The sequence below is a fragment of the Schistocerca piceifrons genome, chromosome X (genome assembly GCF_021461385.2).
Source record: "Schistocerca piceifrons isolate TAMUIC-IGC-003096 chromosome X, iqSchPice1.1, whole genome shotgun sequence".
Taxonomy (NCBI): Eukaryota; Metazoa; Arthropoda; class Insecta; order Orthoptera; family Acrididae; genus Schistocerca; species Schistocerca piceifrons.
In genome coordinates, this window is record NC_060149.1 from 24,772,234 (window position 1) to 24,794,186 (window position 21,953).

The 21,953-nt window shown below is 37.6% G+C and overlaps 1 protein-coding gene across 3 annotated transcripts in view; it reads left to right on the forward strand.

The window, feature by feature from the left end:
* LOC124721409 (PHD finger protein 23A-like) overlaps positions 1–20,336 on the forward strand; it is a 53,915-nt gene extending 33,579 nt beyond the window's left edge. The window contains exons 5-7 of one of the 3 annotated variants that reach the window (XR_007006328.1): positions 5,071–5,121; positions 8,153–8,367; positions 14,660–14,795. Coding sequence is in view for 2 of the 3 variants with exons in the window: in XM_047246357.1 (XP_047102313.1) it covers positions 5,071–5,121; positions 14,660–14,886 (278 nt within the window). In the remaining variant the exon portion in view is untranslated. Of the gene's footprint in view, positions 1–5,070; positions 5,122–8,152; positions 8,368–14,659 lie in introns of all 3 variants that reach the window. The other 2 variants (XM_047246357.1, XM_047246358.1) reach the window with 2 other exon arrangements.
* Positions 20,337–21,953: the final 1,617 nt, after the last annotated feature.

Consider the following 21,953-nt stretch of genomic DNA (forward strand, 5'->3'; position numbering starts at 1 on the left):
TTAACTGCTGCTGAAAAAGTAATGCAGATAGCATAATTTCTCTGAGAAAAAGTTGTAAAAAATTCACTCCCAAAACCAGAAGATGACATTCTCTGTCAGATACTGTGTTATTTCCCAAAAACAGCCATTTTTGCATTGCAGTGTGCCCAGTGAGCTGTTACAATGCTCCCTTGTGTATTTGGCCTTACATTAATTGAAATACCCCAGTAAATTCATTGCCATTTGTGACCAGCATTTTTCATTCTTTGCAGGAGGCTAGAGTTCGTGCTTTCAGCTTACCTGTGAATGTATATATATTGATCAAAAGCTTTGAATTAGTTGCACTCCTGCACATTTTTAAATTAGAACAGAAGCAAGTACCATTAATGTTATGTTAAAGGTCATAAACCAACAGGCGTCACACAGTCAGTGTCTAAAGTCGTCGTCTTTCTATATGTGGTTGTGGGTAGCAACATTTCGAAAATACTGGACACTTACATCTGTGAAGTATTAATTTTTGTAACTAGTTTCAGCCCATGCAGTATGCCTGTAATGTTTAGACTGTTGTTCTGAGTCTACATCTGACTGCCTGGCCGCATGGTTTCAGAAGTGTTGTCTCTGAACTGCATCAGAAATAAAATACTACTTTCACAAAGATTGCCAGCTTTCCTAAAAACTTGTGAACCAAAAACAAAAGAGTTCATTGTGGCGTAGTTTCATGAAAGTAATTCTGACTCTTTGATGAATTGTGTAGTTGATAAATAGTAAACTGGCCTGGATGTGTCCCTAAGAGAGTTTTGGTGCAAAATAGGAATAATTGAATTTGAAATGTGTTATCTAGGGGAATATATAAGTAAAACATTGTGTGGTGTACCAGACACCAGAAAGGTACAGAAAAATGAGAAAAAATTGAATACCTTTATGTTCAGGCCATTAATTGGGTTCAATTTTTCCTTTCAGTTTATATTCCTGTTACTGGGTTTCTGTGCACTTTGTTGTAAAAATAAAGACTTTCACACAATTTTGTTCTCTCTTCTGTTTCCTGTTCATTGTGCTAGGAATTTTTTACAGCTTTGTAATGTGAGTTTATATCTGGAAGTTGGAGGGACAATTTAAAGTGGTTGGAGCTGTACAAAAGTAATGAGAGAGTGTTGACACATTGTAGTAAATGAAAATCACTATAAATACATTCCCTTTTACATTTTTCTAAGCTACATAAAACATTATGAAGTGAAAAAGAGCGGCCATGAAAACCTATAATATGGGCTGTTGGTAAGCAGTAGATCATGCACCACGCTTAAATTCCAGGCCTGTAAATGCAGACACCACTGGGATCCCCCTTAAATATTATATGATAATTTGGAAAGCTGAATGGGCAGCATGTCAGTCATATTGATAATGCTCACTACTTGAAATGCTGCATGCAGGAATGGCCCAAAACAAGCTGTGGGTCATATACAGCGTATTCCATTTATCTGATGGCTACATGTGCGTTGCAGTAGATGCTGCGCAGTGAGCGCTCCGTTGGCAGGCGATCAGATGCCGTGTCACCCATCTACTGTTACAGTTCAACGTGACTACATTTAAAATATAAGCAAATTAATTTTGTACTCACCCAAGTCATGCAAGGAGATGCTATAACTGCCATTATTTTCCATGCATTTCTGACATCTACTCAAGAAATTATTAATCACACGATGTAATTCTCTCTGAGATATTAAATTAATTGACTCTCAGATATTATCCTTGAGGTATTATATCATGAGAGGATTTGTTGTGTAGACTTTGTCCTACAGCGCACACTACAAATAAAAATTGCATGGAGTTAAATCAGGACTTCTGGTGGGCCAGATATTGTTACTAATCACTCTTTCTGCAAACACGTCATGAGTAGTGTGCAAAGAAACATTAGTTGTATGAGCCCTTGTTTAATCTTGTTGAAAAAATGCGAAGCTTCGTTCTTTCACTCAGTTCATTAAAAAAAAAGGCTACAAATTTTTTTGCACTTATCTTTCACCTACAACTCTGTCATTAAAAAAAATTGGGCCTATTCTTGTGTCACCACTAACTGCGCACCACACCCCCTAGTTCCTGGACATGAAGGGGTTCCTCATGAAGCACAACAGGTCTGTCTTCTCTCTAATATCTACAGTTTTGGGAATTAACATACCCATTTAAATGAAACCAAGCCTCATCTGAAAACAGAATGAGATAAAGATCCATTTGACTGTCATACACTTGTTTTAAAACCCATTCGCAGAACTTAACCCTGTGCGCAGGATCACCATGTGGAAGTTCTTGTACTACTGATACGTTATAGGGTCTTAGCCCGAGCAGCTTAGCAACTCTTTGTACAAGGTTGCAAGATATTTGTGTTTGCTGCGAAAGACGTCTAAGAGACTTTTTATGGAAATTTTCCGGGCAGTATCCAGTGTCATTGAGACAGGCTTCTGCGAACACTGCTCGTCATCTTTTACACCTATTATCTTGAACACTTCCCATTTCACAAAATTTATTCACTAATTTGCAAACTGCGCCATGACTCGGAACTCAAACACTGGGAAAGTTCTGCGCAAACAATCTCCGAATAGTACAAATGGACTCTGTATGCACGTATGAGTCATAAACACACACTCACTTTGGAATTGAATAATTCACTGCTGCCATTGTTGCATTCGCAAACTCCACTGTTACACTTGTGCTGCCTGTTTTACTGCTCGAATGACATTGGCCGATAAGGCGCGTATATCTGTACGGCCTTCAGGCTAAAACCCACAAGAAAGAGGGGGCGGCATTGTGCAGTTCCGCGGATCCTATTCGACTGGCAGGCGTGGCTTCCGTGGAGTGCCTGCAATATCCCAGGCAGGCAGGCAGTCATCAGATGAATGGAAAACCCTGTACGTGAGGTATTATTCCCAGCATACATTGTATTAGCCTGGGGTGTCTAATTTTCTGACATACAGTAGTAGTTAGTTCCATAGCCTTTGTCATTTGGACCTTTGCTACATTTCTTATCTACCATTTTTCACCATTTGATTAAGTCTGACCTGCAGTCATTGATTTCATATACTAAAACTCATAGTGTTCATGCCCTCTTTCCAGCAATTATCAATTTGTTATTGAATTGTCTTCTCAGGATTCTTGTTCAGAAGTGCAACAGTTTTGTATGATGGAGATTCCTTCAACGATCCAGTGCTTTCTAATGATTGTCCCTTTTCCTGGATGTTTATTATTTCGGGGTGTAAAAAAAGTGTAGTGTTTACCTTTCCTGCTTGTTGAAGGGACAGAAACCAGTAATGTCATATCTGGAGAAGCTCCAAAAGCAAATGATTGTAGTCTTCGGCATCTGAAGTCACTGTTCATAACTGTAGCTTGTAGAAGGAACTGTGCAGTGATTAAGCATTTGCTGGAGAATACTGGATGCTAGACATAGTCTTGGCTAATATATATGAGGGTTGGAACTAACTATTTATTTGCAGCTTGTACAAAGTAGATATGTGTTTCAAAGTTTTCTGGCCTTCAAAGTAGTCACCAGCATTGTGTGAAACTTGTTGCCAGCGATGTGGAAGTCGTAGGATACTCTTAGCAGTGCTAGTTGCGTTGACAGTTTGAACGATGTGGTCTATTGCCCGACAAATTTGTAGCAGTTCTGAAGCGAATGCTGTGAAGTGTTTCCTTCAGTTTAGAAATCAAGTTGAACTCACGAGGGCTTAAGTCAGGGGAGTGCAATAGGTGGTATAGCACTTAGCAGCCACAACAGTCAAACAAATCAGTAACAGCTTGCACTGTACGGGCTTGAACGTTGTCTTGCCAAATGATGGTCAGGTCCTGCAGAGAGTATCATCACTTCTCTCTCTAAGCTGGTTGTAGGTAGTGTTCCAAAACTGAACAGCATAGAGACAGAAGTGATGACACTTTCTGCAGGATCTGACCATCATTTTGCAGGACAATGCTCAAGCACATACAGTGCAAGCTGTTACTGATTTGTTTGACTGTTGTGGCTGCTAAGTGCTATACCACCTATTGCACTCCCCTGACTTAAGCCCTCGTGAGTTCAACTTGATTTCTAAACTGAAGGAAACACTTCACAGCATTCGCTTCAGAACTGCTACAAATTTGTCGGGCAATAGACCGCATCGTTCAAACTGTCAACGCAACTAGCACTGCTAAGAGTATCCTATGACTTCCACATCGCTGGCAACAAGTTTCACACAATGCTGGTGATTACTTTGAATGTCAGTAAAACTTTGGAACACACACCTATTTTTTACAAACTGTAAATAAATAGTTGCCACTATTAAAGCTCCAACCCTCGTACAAACAGTGGAGTATGAAAATCTTGAATATGCAAAAACATATATAATATTAATTTCTCAAACATTCCATCATCTGGAATGTTCTGCCTTCAGCTGTGTATCAGGTTGTCTTAAAACACATGTGCCCTACATTGGCCCATTAATATAATGATATAAAACTGTGGCTTGTCACTGAAGACCTTTAAAAGAATGTAATACTTAACCAGTGTTCTACAACCATAGGGGCATTAAATGTTATCTTGTTTAAGGTTCAGGGACTCTGTACCTGTAGTACAGTACATATTTCTCAGACATCCAACATGTTTTTTTATAATTGTTTTGTGATAACTTTCAGTGTGATTACAGAAAGTTCCAGTGGTACCTCGTAATGGCATTTGCAGCAATGTGGTGTAAGGAATTAAACCAGTTGTTTTAGTGATACTGCAGTTAGACTGAGACCATCACCTACCAGCAATGGAGTGGGAGCACATGGGACAAATTAAATCTCAAACTGTGTCAACACTCCCAGAGTTTGTTGTGGTGGCACATTACTGAAAGTGTGATGTGCTTTATGTCTTCCAGTCTCCCACTGTAGGGTTAGTAAGTGCTGGTCTTTGTTTCGCCATTTGACCTGTTGGCAGTCCAAATCCTGAAATTTTTATCTAAGAAGCAAATTATGTAAGCTAATGCTTCATAATTGTTAAACATACACTGAGGAATTCATTATTGCTGTTTCATATTCTTGATAATAAAAAAAAATGTGGGATTTATTTTTTGCTTGGCTGTCCAATTTCAGCCAGCTCTGCCTCAGCCCAAGACCGGATGCGGAAAGGAATTCATTTGTCGGGTAAGGAGTAGCATAACTTCTTACCAGCAACTCTCTCTCTGTCTCTCTCTTTTAGGAGTTTATTGGTTTCTCTTCAAATGGTGTTTGTTTCATTGATTCCTGTGCTCTATGCACATTTTATAGTTCAGTTAAATGCAAAGGAGAGTTATGCATTAGTGTGTTCAGTGCTTTTTATAATATTTCTGTGTTGCTGTAAGTGTTCTCTCTCAGGCACAGAAAGTGTTAAAATTTGTGTTACATGGCATTGTGTATTTTGAGATTTCATTTTCCTCTTCTTTGAAGTTTCATTTATTTTACTTTCTGTGATAAATGGTTTATTAATAACCAAGATGCTTATTTTCTGCAATTTTCTTCCTGTTTTAAAAAAGATCTCAATTTAAAAAAAAATAGTTTCCAGTGAAAAATCCATTGAAACTTAAGATTAACATTCACTCTTTATCCTCTGTGGGCTGTATGATGATAAGTAACCTACATAGGTGCCCTTGCTTAATCTCCATGCTGCTGTCATGTATTTGCATATCTGAGTCCCACTTTTTACTGGCCTTTACCCTTTCTGGACTTTACCCTTTCTGGACTTCTATTATCACCCTCACCCCATATCTGAGTTTATATGCTTTTCCTTCTAGGGTTCCCATGCTCTCCTGGGCCCATCCACACTCTTCTCATGCAGCATTCACTATTGGTTCAGTGCCCTACCTCCCTCTTTGCTCCTCCTTTAGGTTCCTCCATAAAAAGCCCAACTAAAAGGGTTGCTTTACACCCACTTCTGATCACAGTGGTCTTAGTCCCATTCAAGGGCTTCTTTGGACACTCCCACAACCGTACCCTTTGACTATTTGGACCACACCACTTACTCCACTGTACTTTACTAAATTGTTACAGCATACTAAGTCATTGAGAACAGTTAGATTATAGCGGTGACAGTGGTTGAACGGTGCACCATACACTGTGATCCAAAAACAAAAGTAAATTGCTTCTAGGGCCTCATATTTCCACGGAACACTTGTTTGAAATCTTGTCGGATCTACTTTTATGCGAGACTTTCAGTGGAAGTTAAATTACTGTGTATCTAAACTATTATACTCTCGAATCTTTCTCATCAGAAAATTTTCATTTAATATTATCATTGTGACAGTACATGAAATTAAGTAGATTTGATTGCTTCGTATTTAACACTCCATTTTACAGATATCACGACAGCAGAGGTGGTGGTAGCTTGGGGCTTGCATGAGACAGTACTTTGGTATGATTTGCAGAAGGGAATTGCTACAGGAATCAGTGGAATGAATTTTTTTAGTGAGATTCTTATATTAATTACAAATAGAAATTTACAGCTTTGAGTAATATGCTACTTTTGTTCTTTAAAATGAAAAGAGCTAATAATTGCTTCTTCAGCAAATAATAAAAATAATTGTTTGTATTACAAAGAAACTATTTGTTGTGGCAAATTAATGCACAGGTGTTTTCTACTTGAACCATATCCTTACCCTGTGACAAGGTTCATCATAATCAGTGTACTCAGTGGCAGTAGACGAGCAGTTTACAGAGCGATGTTCTTCCATTCCACCACAAACTACTGTTAGGTCTACTCTGAAGGAGAATACTGATTCAGATTTGTGTACTTGGCAAATATTTTGGTTAATGGTGGTAGCAGTCTTCTAAGTTGAACCCATTTGAGTCCCATAATTCAGCATTCATTCAGTCCAGTGCTAAAAACATTTCAGTGTTTGTGTTTTTCTCTGAGGGTGTGCAGGAGCTCTGCTGATCTTGACTTTTGGTGGAGTGTAGGAACATATGTCGTAAACTGACTGTTCATTCACTGTCACTGAGTTAATTTATCTTTAATGAAACTAGTCACAGGGAAGGAGGGTCGAGTGTGGTCACATTTTCTTTTACATTCAGTCTTAAATCATTTGACACGAATTTCTATGCTTGTGATAAATAATTTGAGGTCTATGACTGCATTGTAATGAATAGTGCTGATATAGTGACAACATACTTGCACTCTGCTGCTTCGCGTTTGTACACAATAGCTATTAATTTGTGATTGTGGGTTGGGTGTTTTAGATATTTTCATGTGCATGGATCATATTCCCCATGTATATGATGTAGAATGCCTTTTTATGTATGTATTGTTTTAATATGTACATTTGGAAATGTTGGTTAAATTTGTTTTTAAATTTTGTATCTCAACATGGTTTCCCTAAATTGCTGAAGGCAAATGCCAGAATAGTTTCTTTGGAAAGAATGCAACCAGCCTCCTTACACATCTGGCACTCCATATATCATGGTCTTATTAATGGATGCAACTGTAATTTTTTTTCTGTATCAATATTTTCACTTGTTCAGATGTTTTAAAACAAGAGTGGGGATTGGGAGGAGGTGTTACAGCTGTTGTAAAACAAGGCGTTGTTAAAAATATCCTTAAAGAGCCCAATTCCTTTCACATGTGATTGTCAGTGCATATCTGTAATATTGTATTGTGCCTTTTGATGCTTAGTGGACTTTGTAGTTACATCAAGCTTTCATTTATTTCCTGTATCAGTATAATTGTTGACTTAATTTTATCGAATTCCATTATTAGTGATAGTGGTAAATTTGTGAAGATAGTTTTATTTATTAAGTGAATCATAATGTGCCAAAGGAACAAGGTTTCATGGTAGTTGAAAACTGCATGTTTCTTACGTATATAGGTGGTGCAGTGTTTGCACTGACTAGTGGAACGTGACAACTGCTTACTCAGATGTCTAGAAAAACTTGTGCAAATTATAAATCATGTTATTTTCTAACATGTACTTGTGAATGCCTTTTTTTTGTGAAGAATTTGCCACATTTCAAGAAAGATAAAGTCTAGTTCATGTCATGAGCATTTTTGATGAAATTGCTAGATGATACGAGACAGTTCATATTGGCGTGATCCCATGTAAAACTTAGCCTGAGACTTTTTTAAAACTTTATTTTTAGTTACATTTATGTCATAGTTTAACTAGTCACGAGTTTGTTCTATATTGTATGTCTGCTGTTATTACAGTAACCAGTCCTAAGATTGGTTTGCTGCAGCTCTCCGCCCTATACCCGGGCTGCTGAAACATGTCACATGAGAGCTTGCGTGTAGGTGGCTACACTGTGATTGTGAGGTCACAAAAGCTGCTACCACACACGCCCACAGCTGATAGCTCTGAAGTATGTTTTACACATGTAGGCTACAATCACCGTGCATATAAGTCACGGAATAATAAAGTATATGTAAGTATAAAAAAGAACATGTTTCTGACAATGGGGGAAACAGCTACAGAGTAAAATGTTTGATAGTGTAATATGAAACCATGAAATAACCAACAACCAAGAAGTTGATCCGAATTGTTACTGTAATAGCTGTGTATAAAAGTCATACAATAATGTAAACCTAAGCATAACAAAGAACATGCTATCCGCAATCGTAGAATGAAATAAAGAATGAGGTGCATAGCACAATTCCATCCAGGTCTCCATTACTGTCACCTGAATTGGCACCAAAACCATTGCAATAATAATAATAATAATAATAATAATAATAATAATAATAATCATCTGTTCATTGTCATTTATAACAGTGCTTTATTTATAATACTGCTTCTGTAATAAGTGTACCAACGTGGTCTACTTTTTCCTCCATTAGGTGGTATCTGCAATAGCAAGACCTTCACTTGACAGCTTTTCCACTTCTGTTACAGTCTTATTTATTATTATTTCAAATGTAAACCTTGAAAACATTCCAACGAATTCAGTTGGGTTAAAATAGCAGTGATGAGGCGGTAGCCTAATTACCATATGATCCTGTTCCTTTCAACTTCATCTACAACATATGTAGACATCACAGGCTTATTTTGTTTTACTATTACAAACATTGTCAGGACACTAAACTGTAGCAACAAATTTTTAAATCACCGCAGAAATTGTGGGTGGTCCATATACTAATGGTTGTCACAGGTTTTTCTTGATCGAAAAATTAAGTCCATCATGCACAAAACCATTTGAAGAACCTGTATAGGGACAGTTAAGCTGGCTCCTCTTACCATTGTCTCATGAGTGCTACTATTTGCAGTATCATCTATCCAGCATTCATCAGCTGCCCAGTATTGACCCGGGTTGTATCTGACCATGTAACTGAATGTATATCCTTTACTACAATTTTATGTAAGAAAATACTGTGATCCACAACAGCATGAGAGCTTCTTTGAGCAACAGTTTTCATCGGTCTATCTTTTTATAGCAGAAGCCCATGCTCTTTGACACAATTTTAAGTCATATTTTCCATCCCTAGAAAAGTTTACACATTCTTCTAAAGAACTTCGCTAATGTGGGATATACTTTGCAGCTTCAATATCTGTAAATGTGCTGAGGACCTGCATCAGTTTGGAACAAATAAAGATCTGTAGCTAGATAATGCTTTGTTGTTTTCTTTCCAGAAATACTTAAAAATACACTCTTTTTTCACAGGGGCTTTTTTTCCATGCGGTTTACTTCAGTATCCTGCAGGTTTTGAAGCAGCACCCTTTTCCTTATAACAGTTCTTTGACTAAATCCTAGATTTTTTGAGGCATGCTCTAAAACTTTATCAGCAGAAATTGATGGATGCCCATGAACAGAAATAAATTCTTTTTCTTTGCCATAAAACTCATGTGTTCTTTATAATTCCAAAGCCCAACTATCAACTGTACAGAGGCAGGCAGTTGCATAGAAACATACAGTGTTTACATAGAAGGTGACAACATGGTAGCCAGAACCGGCTTCTGTTGCTCTGCTCTCAACTGTATAGAGGCAGGCAGTCACATAGAAATGTACAGTGTTTACATAGAAGCTGGCAATGTGGTAGCCAGAACTGCCTTCTGTTGCTGTGCTGTAATTAGTGCAGAAGATGCATTGCCTCACATTCCTCATTTATCAGTCATACCGCCAACTGTAAGGTGCTTGTGAAGTGACCTTTAAGTGATATGTTTCAGCAGCCCATTTTTAGTCTTGACCTCCTCCCCCCCCCCTCCCCCCCACTGCTCCCCACATGTGAGTGCGCACACACACACACACACTCTCTCTCTCTCTCTCTCTCTCTCTCTCTCTCTCTCTCTCTCTCTCTGACTTAACAATCAATCTGCCCTATCCACCTATTCCTTTTTTCAGTCATCTTGGGCCATAACTCTCACCAGTGATCAGTACCTCTTCACTGGTTATCTGATCTACCCATCTAATTTTTGACATTCTTTTGTAGCACCTTATTTCTAAAGCTTCTATTCTCTTTCAGTATGTACTGTTTATCATTCCTGTTTCACTGCAAACGCTTACTTTCAGAAAATTCTTCCTAACCCTACAACACACCATCAATGCCACTCATATCAAGTGAAATGGGCTCAGTGTGTTTAGATTATTTAAGATTTTTCCAAATGCTTTTTAAATCCATTTGGAGACACAATACATTTTAATATGCGCAATGTACTATTCGAATAGCACATTATTTTGAGGGTGTGAAAAATGATTGAAAGGGTCTAGAAGCAACCTCTAAGTGATCTGTTGAAGGATCTGACGATACTGTGTATCAGGGAAAACATGCTTCAAATGATCATTCCTGTCATATCCCTGAATACTGATGACTCATCCTGTGACCCCTGCGTACAGAACAACACTAGTCATAATGTTTTGTTATTATATGCATACTGTTGTCTGTACCATGAGCGTGGCTAATGAGTGTGAACCTATTTCATTTTTGTTGTGTAGTGTAATAAGCAACTTAAAGACCTTATGAGACACTGTCTTCCATTATTTAGCCTTACTTAGGCACTTTTGGGAGTGTTCTGTAAACAGTTTTTCTAGTATTTAATGAATACCTTATTGCGTTGTATACATATTTGTTAGCAGATAGATTATTCTTTCCCATTAACTGTTATAATGTATCAGCTGGTTAGGACTTGAAAGCTGTTTGTCATGCAACTTAAAAAAGAAATAGATGTTCGTACTTGACTGACAGAATGTTGAAATGAAGTAAATACTGCATTTACTCGAATCTAAGCCGCACATGAAAAAACGCGACTCGAAATCAAGCAGGAAAAAAAATCCCGTATCTACGCCGCACCTGAAATTTGAGACTCGAAATTCAAGGGGAGAGAGAAGTTTTAGACCGCACCTCCAAATCGAAACAAAGTTGGTCCATTGTAACATGAGACACAACTTAGGTCGAACAGTAGTTTGGTTTAAGTCGTAAGCTTAGCAGTTGAGCTTCACCAGGTAGCCATTGCTCTGTGTCAGGCACTTTGTCCATATTTGTACGGGTACCCTTCCTTTTTCATGTTCTTCATCTGGTTTGAATCTGTTGCTTATTTTGATTTGATCTGATAAGTGCCATTCTCTTCGTTATGCGTGTTTACGTCACTCTAGGCTGAAAATGCTTTATTGTACTGTGTCGTGCATTGTTTGTCGCATTCTGATAATGAGTGTTTACGACCTGTTGCCACCCGCGGCGAGGCTTGCTTTTGTGTGTGCTACCGCCGCTTACAATAAAAAAGGAGAGGAATTGTCTCATTAGACAAACAATGGCAAGAGACTGCTATTTGTTGTTACACTGCTGCTTTTTTTGATAATGATCAACAAGAACCAAATAATAGACTGCGTATTATAGATGATGTTCTGAACGAGAGTTTAGCGAACATTTTTCTCCATTTGAAAATCTTTGCTGATGCCTCTTTAGTACATTACATTCTGCACAGAAATTAGTCATCTTAGATCTAAAAATCAAGTCAGTTGCCGTGCTTCATTTCTGACTGTATCACTACTCTGCACAAGAATAATACGAATATAAACATGATATGGTATGTATATTCTTCCGCGTTTGCTGTTCTCTCTCTCTAGTTTCATAGTTTATTAGGCGGACAGGATTTAAATGAGATAGCAGCAAACACGAAAGAATACATGGCATAATGTTTACATTCATATTATTCTTATGGTGAAGAGAATACTGCATGTGATTCACGATTCATAAAAGTTCGTATTAGCAACCATCTCGTGTCACAGGTAGGAAAAAATTCAGAACATAGAGTTGGCCATATTGACATACATCCCAAACAGTCGTGCCAGTCAGATTTTCGTAGCAGATTTTTAGTGATGACTTCAAATGCAGTGTGTGTTGTTGTTGTCTTCAGTCTGTAGACTGGTTTGATGCAGCTCTCCATGCTTCTCTATCCTGTGCAATGCAGATTAGCAACACTAATAAAGTAAGAATGAAAGTAACTTAGAAATTAAGTGGCGAAATTTAAAACAAAATTTTATTAGGTTTGTAATAAGTCTTACATGAAATGTTTAAAATATCAGTCATGATTCTGAATCACTATAACTTGTTTCTTTGTTGTTTATTTCTTCATACAGAGCATCGTCCTCCGTACCATCTAGTGCATCGAATATCAAACATTTTGTAAATGCTTGTTGCAGTGTCTGATTTGGAACACACTTCCATGCATCATAAATCCATTGGCACACTTCAGACAAACTTGCGCTTTTTACACGTCCTGTTGGTGTCGGTTGTCTGTCGCTTTTCGAAAGCCAGTCTGTGTACATGCATTTAAGCTTGTCCTTAAATGTTTTATTCAAACAGACTTCAAGTGGTTGCAGAATTCTCTAATTTTCATTTTACTGCAGGTGTTGTATGGCCTGCATATGCATCTACTACCAACAAACTGCGTTAACCAAGCATTGTGCCAGGACGGTGATTCCACACACACCTAATCCATTCCAGCACCATGTCCTCTGAAAACCACCCAGTTTTGTTCGTTCATACAATTAGATTTTGGAAACACTTCAGATTTCGCTAAAGTCTTTCACTTGAATGGGGGTAATTTATGTCCATCTGCTATGCAAGCAAGCTTGACGGACATCCGCTGTTTTTCACCCCCTGATGTAAGAACACTTATGTCTTTCTTTCCTTTGACAGCATGTCAGAATTTACAGGAGTTTGGTCAGCATTTCCTATCTGACCAAGAAGGTATTGCATTTCTGTGCGCCGCCTAATCATGAAGTGCTGAAATTCCACAAGTTTTTCTTAATAATTTTTCAGCAGCTTCTGTATATCTGAAGTTAGCCTCTGAAGTGAAAGACCCCAGCGCTTCATAAACAGATCAATCCAGCTGCGACTAGCCTTAAAATTTTCAATTTTTTGCTCTCTAGCAATTTCACGTGCCTTAATTTTTAAAATTTCGGCTTTCACAGGCAGGAATTTCTGACACCGTTCCTTAACAAATTCATTTAAAATCACTTCTGGTGCATGATTTCGGCCACACTTTGGCCCACTAAATGCTTTCCTGCTACTTCAACATTAAATTAATTTGTCTCTCTGCAGTCGCCATCGCCTGACGTTCTCATCAATCCCGTATCGCAGACCTGCAGCACAATTAGAACTTTGTCCCACAAAAGAAATAACTCCCCTCTTGAATTTGGCACTATAATGGAAGCGCTTGATTATGGTTCACTAACACCAACAAGCACTTCACAAAATTCCACAAAGCAATTGGTGCCGCTACGTGAAATCTTAATGAGCCCCAGAGTATCAACTCGTGCATAAATCCTGAAGTCTTGTGCATTGATGATATTTTTGTGCAAAGAAATTTATTTTTGTTTCAATGAATATTTGAAAGACTGCTACATTCGAAGATGAACAATACGGAATTTCTATTTACTTCGTTGGATAATGTATGAGTATGAAAATGCAGTGGTCGAAACTCGGCATAAGAAAAAAGCTCCCCCCTTCTCTCTCTCTCTCTCTCTCTCTCTCTCTCTCTCTCTCTCTCTCTCTCTCTCTCTCTCTCTCTCTCTTTTTTGACGCAGAGGTTTTGGTGCCAGTATTTATCTTCGTGCCTGCAAAGTATGCCTATGTAGTGCTACATATATTTGATGCCAAAAAGTTAGTTGTGGCGGCACCTACCAACATTTTTCAGAACTTCCACTTACTTTGCACTCAATTCTAAGCTGCAGGCGGTTTTTTGGATTACAAAAACTGGAAAAAAAGTACAGCTTAGATTCGAGTAAATACGGTAGTACTATCTCAAAGACAAATCAAAATGCAGAAATGAAGATTTGATTTAGATTAAACAGAACACCTAATGTTTGTAGCAGTGATATTGAAAAATTAGCAACTGTAGGCACACTGAAATAAATGAAATTTTGATGAAACCATTTTGGGGTATCAACCAAGTAACAGCATTGTTTGTCCGATAGACTGATAACCTCAAAACACTCAATAATTGAAATTTTCCAAGAAAGCCTTCATTCTCTTAAAACTAAATTCTTTTTTATTTGAATTGCAGAGCTGTAAGATTTGTTATGAAGCTTTGCTAGTTTTATTAATTGTTGTCTTTGTCTGTAAAATTAATTGGTTATCAATATTTTGCTCTACTGGTGATTGCCCAAGCTCAGAAGTTAGTGATTACTATACTGCCACACTTTTCATTAAAGCTTTCTGCTAGCTTTTGTGTTGGTTGCAGAGTATTAAGTGTTAATAAAGAAAATACTGCTTTTGTTTCAGACAAAAGCTCCTATGGGCTGATAACATGCTTCTGTAGGAGACCTTATGCAGGCAGACCTATGATAGAGTGTTCAAAGTGCCTTACATGGATGCATCTATCTTGTGTGAAGATTAAGAAGTCAAATATTCCAGAAGAATTTTTCTGTACAAAGTGTAAGAAGAATAAGAAGAACAAGAATAGTGGTGACTCGGAGCAATCACGTACAACTTTATCGAGATATAAGTGAAAAAATAAATAAATAAATAAATAAAGAACAGGGTTATAATAAAGACTTGGAAAGCCTCGAGTTACAATTGCTCGACAGGGACTTCTTGTTTTGCAGCTGTGTGTGTGTGTGTGTGTGTGTGTGTGTGTGTGTGTGTGTTTATATGGATTGAGGTACAAATTACTTGTAATTGTTACAAGAATTAAATGGTTTCCACAAATTTGAGGTCCCTTTCCAAGCTGGCTTGGAAACTTGTCAGCTTGGTGATTTTGTAAGCAGATGGTAAAAGTGCTGATCATAAAAGTTATTTTGCGTCTAGGCCATTACCAATTAGGTCTTTCAAGTGACTGGAATGACAAGAATCATGAACACTTAATGTAGCAATAAAAGGAAACAAAAACCTTTATTTGAAATCTGGCTGTGTAACAATGTTGTCATTGTTCTTGTTATTGTTGCAGTTGTTGTTTTTGTACTATTATAAGGATCACCTTTTAGTAAAGAGATTAACATATTTATACCAGCCCTGTTGCTATCTGAATAAAAATCATGTCCTGGGATTTTAAAAAACTGCGAGACTATTTATAACAGCTGCTTGCTGAAGTGATGCACCAGTTACTTTGTTTTCTGGAAGAACTGAAGTGCAAACTTTTTCTATGCTAGTAGTAGGCTATAGTAATTATAAACTTTTTTAACATTGGACCAGATCGTTTGCTCAGTGTATTGCATATGTATATGTATTTTCGGTACTGTTGTTGTATCAGGAAAGTAATGACCTGTCAGTTAGTTGCAAATGGTATTATTATTTGTTTTACAGGGTGCTAAAAGCTGTGAAAATGACATGCATTAATTTACATATGTGTATACCTGAAAATAATGGGAAAGATCAATGTGAGGAGATTGAAAAAGATACTTGAAATGGGGTCTGAGTGGACAGGAGCACCATAGATTTAACAGGAAATGAAGTACTGCAGTCATTATATTTGTTATTACATTACTAAAAAGTGTGCTGAAATTTTAGTAAAACCTCACAGTGGTATTTTGGCCAGTTCAGAGTGATTGGAAGCGAAACTGTCTAGTGTGTGTATAGCAAAATTAATAAGTTAGGCTCAAAATTAATAAATTATGCTGCACCTTATGTCAAAGAGAGGTTGAAATGTGCTAGGCAGGCAGGTATGTACTTTTGACAGTAATTCATTTGACATGATGTGTAAAGATGATTCACTCTACAGTTGATTGTCATATATTTGCAGCTGTAGTTACACAGAGAAACTGCAGAAGTAAAAAGAGAGAACTAAATTATCGGGAACAACTTTTTTTCTGTATGAAAAATCAAAATAATCAGTGGAGAAGGAAAAATATAAATTCTAGAAATAATCAGGTTATAACCATAGTTATATGTCCCAAAAGTATAGTTCAGTAGATTAAACTACAAAACAGGAAATATTCAGCACAAGCCAGAATAATTGCAGTTCTTCAGTTAAATGGAAAACTGGCAAGTAAATATACCAAACACTGCTGTCAACATTGGTAAAAAGTTAAAGGTGTCATCGCAGGTTTCACTCGGGTAGTTTTCTCTAAACTAAGCCATTCAAGCAATGATCTCTACCTAAACTGCAGTTTTCTGAACATTCCTGCCAAAGGTACTCATGATTTATTTCTTGCCTAACTGCAACATGGGGGCCATGTAGTGTCAATAGAATGGAGAGGAAAAAAAAAAAAATAATCTGATTCTAAACCCGTGTGGCTGTTGCAGTTTTCTGCTAGAGACAATGGCCTATCTCTGCACGATTTCAAAACTATTGTGTGCTCTAGACATTGAGTGTCTGATTAGAAAATTAGTTCTGTTGTATTTCACTTATACTTCACTCAGATGTTGTGGTCCTGAAAAAAAAAATGCTGTAGAAAATGCTAAACTTCCTACTATATTTGCCAGATATTTAAGTATGTGTAATTAATAGCATTGAGTGTCATAAATAGTGTAGACTCCTGTTGAATGCTGTTGAGTGTTTGCTTAGACATGCCACTGCAGATCATAAAAACTATGAATTATGCAAGTACTCTTTAAGTATAAACTGATATTAAAACGTGGAGCAACACCTAGCTTGGAATTTAAATTGTATCTGATGTGATGCATTGCCTACCAGCATTTTTGTTTTCACTCTGTATTGCTTTTAAACTTTTGCGTGCACTAGTTGTCACTTGCTCCATCCCACTACAGCCACCTAATGCCTGAGTGCGAAGTACTGTACAGTGGAGTGACAACCAGAGAGCCCTACTAGTCATGGTATGTTGAAGGTAAGGGAAGAGGAGAGGGCAGGTGGACCCAGCTGTCCAGTGTGTTTTTTTTTTTTTTTAAATCTTGTTCAAGAACATGTTGTTCTACATGAAAAATAGTACGTAATTTCAACCTCTTGCACATATACGCCCAATATTATTTTAACAGTATTCTTGGCTTGATATACTGTAGCTATATACACACCTCAAAATCAGAATGTATAAAGCTAAACAACTGAAGAATTATTATGAATTGAATGATATTTGTTTTACAATTTAATCATGACAATCGTATTTAAGAATAGTGCCTCTTCTGAAAATGTACTTCACTTTAACAGAACCAGGCTTAAAATCCAAAGAAAATAATGCGCAACAGTAATAGTCTATCCTGCTTCTTTAATGACACACTAATTCATTTCATTCATTTACTACTACATTTGTGAATGGCAACATAAAAATATTCGAAGCAAAGAGATCTCGGGCACCAGCTAAAGGTGAGAAACAATGCACTTCTACATGGAGAACAAGCATGTTACCAACGTCAGAACAGTATTTTACAAACCTCTGCACTGTACAGTACTTCGCGCTCGGCTATTAGGCAGTTGCAGTGGGGCAGTGCATGTGAAAGTTCAAAAGCTACACTTTTAGAAGGTCATAATTGCGTACTTTAAGAATTATGGTCCGAATTTTTGGCATAGGAGCAATTCCTGGAGCTGACACCTTGCAAGTGTGCTTCTTTTCTCCCTAAAATATGAAGTAAAGTTGGGAATGTTTCCTTGTTAGTGATACATGTGGTCTATTTTGACAACAGATATACATCTGCAAGGTGACAAATAATGGATTCCAGGAATAGTGTTGCAAATGCTTGTCAGTTTCAGACAGGATATGTACTACAGCAAAGATACAAAGCACACACAATATTTCTGGATCACTAAACTTTCTGTTACTATTTACAGTTACAAAACTGTGAGATTGTAAAATTTATACCTTATGTGAAGGTTGGGAGTGTGTCTTGTCAACTACTGTGATGTGATAGTTCCGTGCTTCTGATACTGTTACAGCCAGTTACATAAGAGTTAAAACTGGATATAAGTAAATAATCCTTGATTACAAACAAATTGAATGAAACTTTTCCCTAATTGCAAAATGATGGATGATCAGCAAACAATCTGCAGGCACTTTCTAGGTGAGGCAACTCTCACACCTTCGCACTTTCACCCCTCTCTCACTTCTGCAGATTTCAGTCTCTTGGTCTTCTTGAGTCTACCGAGTGAGGTGGCACAGTGGTTAGACACTGGACTCGCATTCGGGAGGATGACGGTTCAATCCCACGTCCAGGTTTTCCGTGATTTCCCTAAATCGCTCCAGGTGAATGCCGGGATGGTTCCTTTCAAAGGCCACAGCCGACTTCCTTCCCCGTCCTTCCCTAATCCGATGAGACCGATGACCTCGCTGTCTGGTCACCTTCCCCAAACAACCCAACCCAACCCTCTTCTTGAGTCTCAGATATAGTCGAGTCCATTGGCATTTGTCTTTCTTGTCTTTCCACTCTGGGCAATATTCCCAGCTTGACACACTAACCCCATCAGTCAATCCATCCAGCCAATCTGCAGGCAGGTGGAAGTTCTTCACTCTATAATACCAGTGTTGTCCGTCCAAGTTGTTTAGGTATCGTGGCATCCAGGCATCCCTCAAAGACTAATTTGTTACTGAACCACTTTAGTCCTAGATAAGCAAATCTCCACACTGCAATTTCCCTAAAGTGATGATACTCCAGCAAGGTATTCAGGGATCTCTTTGCAGGTAGGAAGAGACAGTACTAATCAACCACAGATGTCCACTGGTAGTAAATGCCCGCTAGTTTAAGTGTTACTGTAAATTGAGGACTATTTTAAGGACATTGTCTGCCATCACACTTTTGATGGCATGCTAAACACTGAACAAAAATACTTAGTAAACAGCATAATTAAAATTAATCAGAACAGCAAATTGGAAGACTTGAGAGGCTGTTGACTTAGATATATTTATTGGTTCCACTGAATTGGACGAAGGATGTGTAATATTGACATTGGGGATTACTTCTGCAGGGAACTGTGAAAAAATGAAAAGAAACCACTGTGGGAAATTATCTGGGGGAAGGGAAGAGGTGTGAAATGGGAAGATGTCCAAACAAAACAAATGTGACGATTAAGCAAGCACTCTGTACTGACAGATGGTGTGAGTTGGGAAATGTGTATATTTGAGTGATGAAATCTTGAGGAAAAGACTTGGTTTCATCAGATTTTTTTAAAGAGTGTTAGTGCTAAGTAGATAAATAATAAAATACTGCCATTAAATGCCGGTTATTTTTATCTAATATGAAGTGTATATCAAAATGTTTTATTAGATCTGGTGTTATATTAAATTTCCAGTTTGAGTAAATTTTGTAGTACATAACAATTTTCATACTGACTATGAAGAGAAGAAAGCTGTCATTAGCAACCTACATCCTGCTTGTTGATGTAATTTGATTTTTATAAGAGACTTAATGATGGAAACTATTTATAGGAGATGGAAAACTGCTAAAAATATTAGTTCAAAACAAAGGCAATAAAAGCATAAAGAATGGAGTACAATCTTTGTAGTTTATAAAGGGGTGCACTATGATGCAAGGGCCGGTTTACCTATTAATTCATAATTTGCATAAATTCAACAGCACATTAAACATTTTAGTAGTAAAGAAAAGATTATTTATTGCAGTAGTTCTGCAAATTTTATTTTGTGTGTGTGTGTGTGTGTGTGTGTGTGTGTGTGTGTGTATGTATATATACTATTTCCCAGCATTTTAGTGTATTCACTCATATAAATATGTATATACAAAGTGATCTCAGTTGGTTTTAAAATTCTGATCATGATGTTTTAAATTTAATTTTATGGCTGTAAAAATATTCTTAACTTCAGATGATGATTACTATTAATACAATTAGATGCTTTTTAAAATGTATTTTATTATAATTTTCCATGAATGTTATTTTATATTAATCATGAATGTCACATTGTATTCATTCTGCACTCCAGAGTGGATGATGACTGTTATCTCTGACAGTGTACATAGTTTCCACTATAAAATGCAGACTATTTTGCTGTAAAATTTTGTTAACATCAGTTTCTTTTCCTGAACCTGGTTACTTAAACAGTAATACAGATATACAAAAACTATATGAGCATGTTTCTGGACCAGTGACAAATGTAGGTGCCATATTTGTCTTTGAATTAACTGAAAACAATTACAGTGGGACATTTGTATGAAGTTATTCCTGACTTTCATATTAAATGCATGGTCTCTCTGGTTCAATGCATTAATTGGTTCACTGGGTTGGAAGACTGTTGCAGATTATTTTGTAGACTTCTACAGTGTATTTGTAAAGTCTCTCACAAGGATTTCCATTGCATAAATTCAACTCAACACTGCACCCTGTGTGGTGAATAGCATTCTGTAGTTGTTATCAGCATAAAAGAAATCCTTATCTGCCAAGACAAGTGATGCAAACAGAACAGTTCTGTGACATACAAATGCATTTCAGGTGCACATGTACATTCATGACCTCTTGAAGAAAAAAAAAAAAAAAAAAACACAAAACACACACACACACACACACACACACACACACACACACACACACACACACACACACACCTAGCAACAACATGTAGTATCTTGAATGAGATTTTCACTCTGCAGCGGAGTGTGCGCTGATATGAAACTTCCTGGCAGATTAAAACTGTGTGCCCAACCGAGACTCGAACTCATATCAGCGCACACTCCGCTGCAGAGTGAAAATCTCATTCTGGAAACATCCCCCAGGTTGTGGCTAAGCCATGTCTCCACAATATCCTTTCTTTCAGGAGTGCTAGTTCTGCAAGGTTCGCAGGAAAGCTTCTGTAAAGTTTGGAAGGTAGGAGACGAGGTACTGGCAGAAGTAAAGCTGTGAGTAACGGGCGTGAGTCGTGCTTCGGTAGCTCAGTTGGTAGAGCACTTGCCCGCGAAAGGCAAAGGTCCCGAGTTCGAGTCTCGGTCGGGCACACAGTTTTAATCTGCCAGGAAGTTACATGTAGTATCTTGTTTTGTCCTGATGCCTCTGGCTATGTCTTCTGTTGTGGAGGGTTACTTGGGACGTAACAGGAGTAATTCTGATCCATGATCTCGAACACTACAGCAGCTCGTGAATATTGGTAAAAGTGATCAAACTGATGGACACTTCATAGCACACGAAGTTAGCTAGAGCTGAAATTTGAACTACTGGCGATGTTAAGTAGGAGCCAATCACATTAGGGTGTGTGTAGCACACAGGTATTGAAGAATTAGCATTTATTTGACACTCAGGATAAGACTGCTGCCTCTGAAATCTAAAGAAAACTGCCATGCCACTTGTAGGACAACAGACATAAGAAAATCCAGTTGACATGAGGTAGAGTCAAGGGTGGAACAACAGTGACAAATACTGTGATGTTACGTTAGTATTGACAGATTTGCTCATATCACAATTTTTCTTGTTATTGCATTAATTTCATATTTTATGGAGGTTAAGTAAATTAAGAGAACAAAAAGTTAATGTTTTAATAAAACTTCTTTACCCTTAAGACACAGCCTGTGGCTTTTCATCACTTAATGTTTTGCCCAGGGGCCTTGGATTTCAATTACATAGTGCATTCTGCAAATAAGGGATTGTATGAGATGGATACTTTTTTCTCGCCTCCAAAGGTCATCACGGATTATTGATGCATGGTCAGGCCAGTTTTCTCTTGTGGTCATTTCGTCTGCCAATACACTTTCA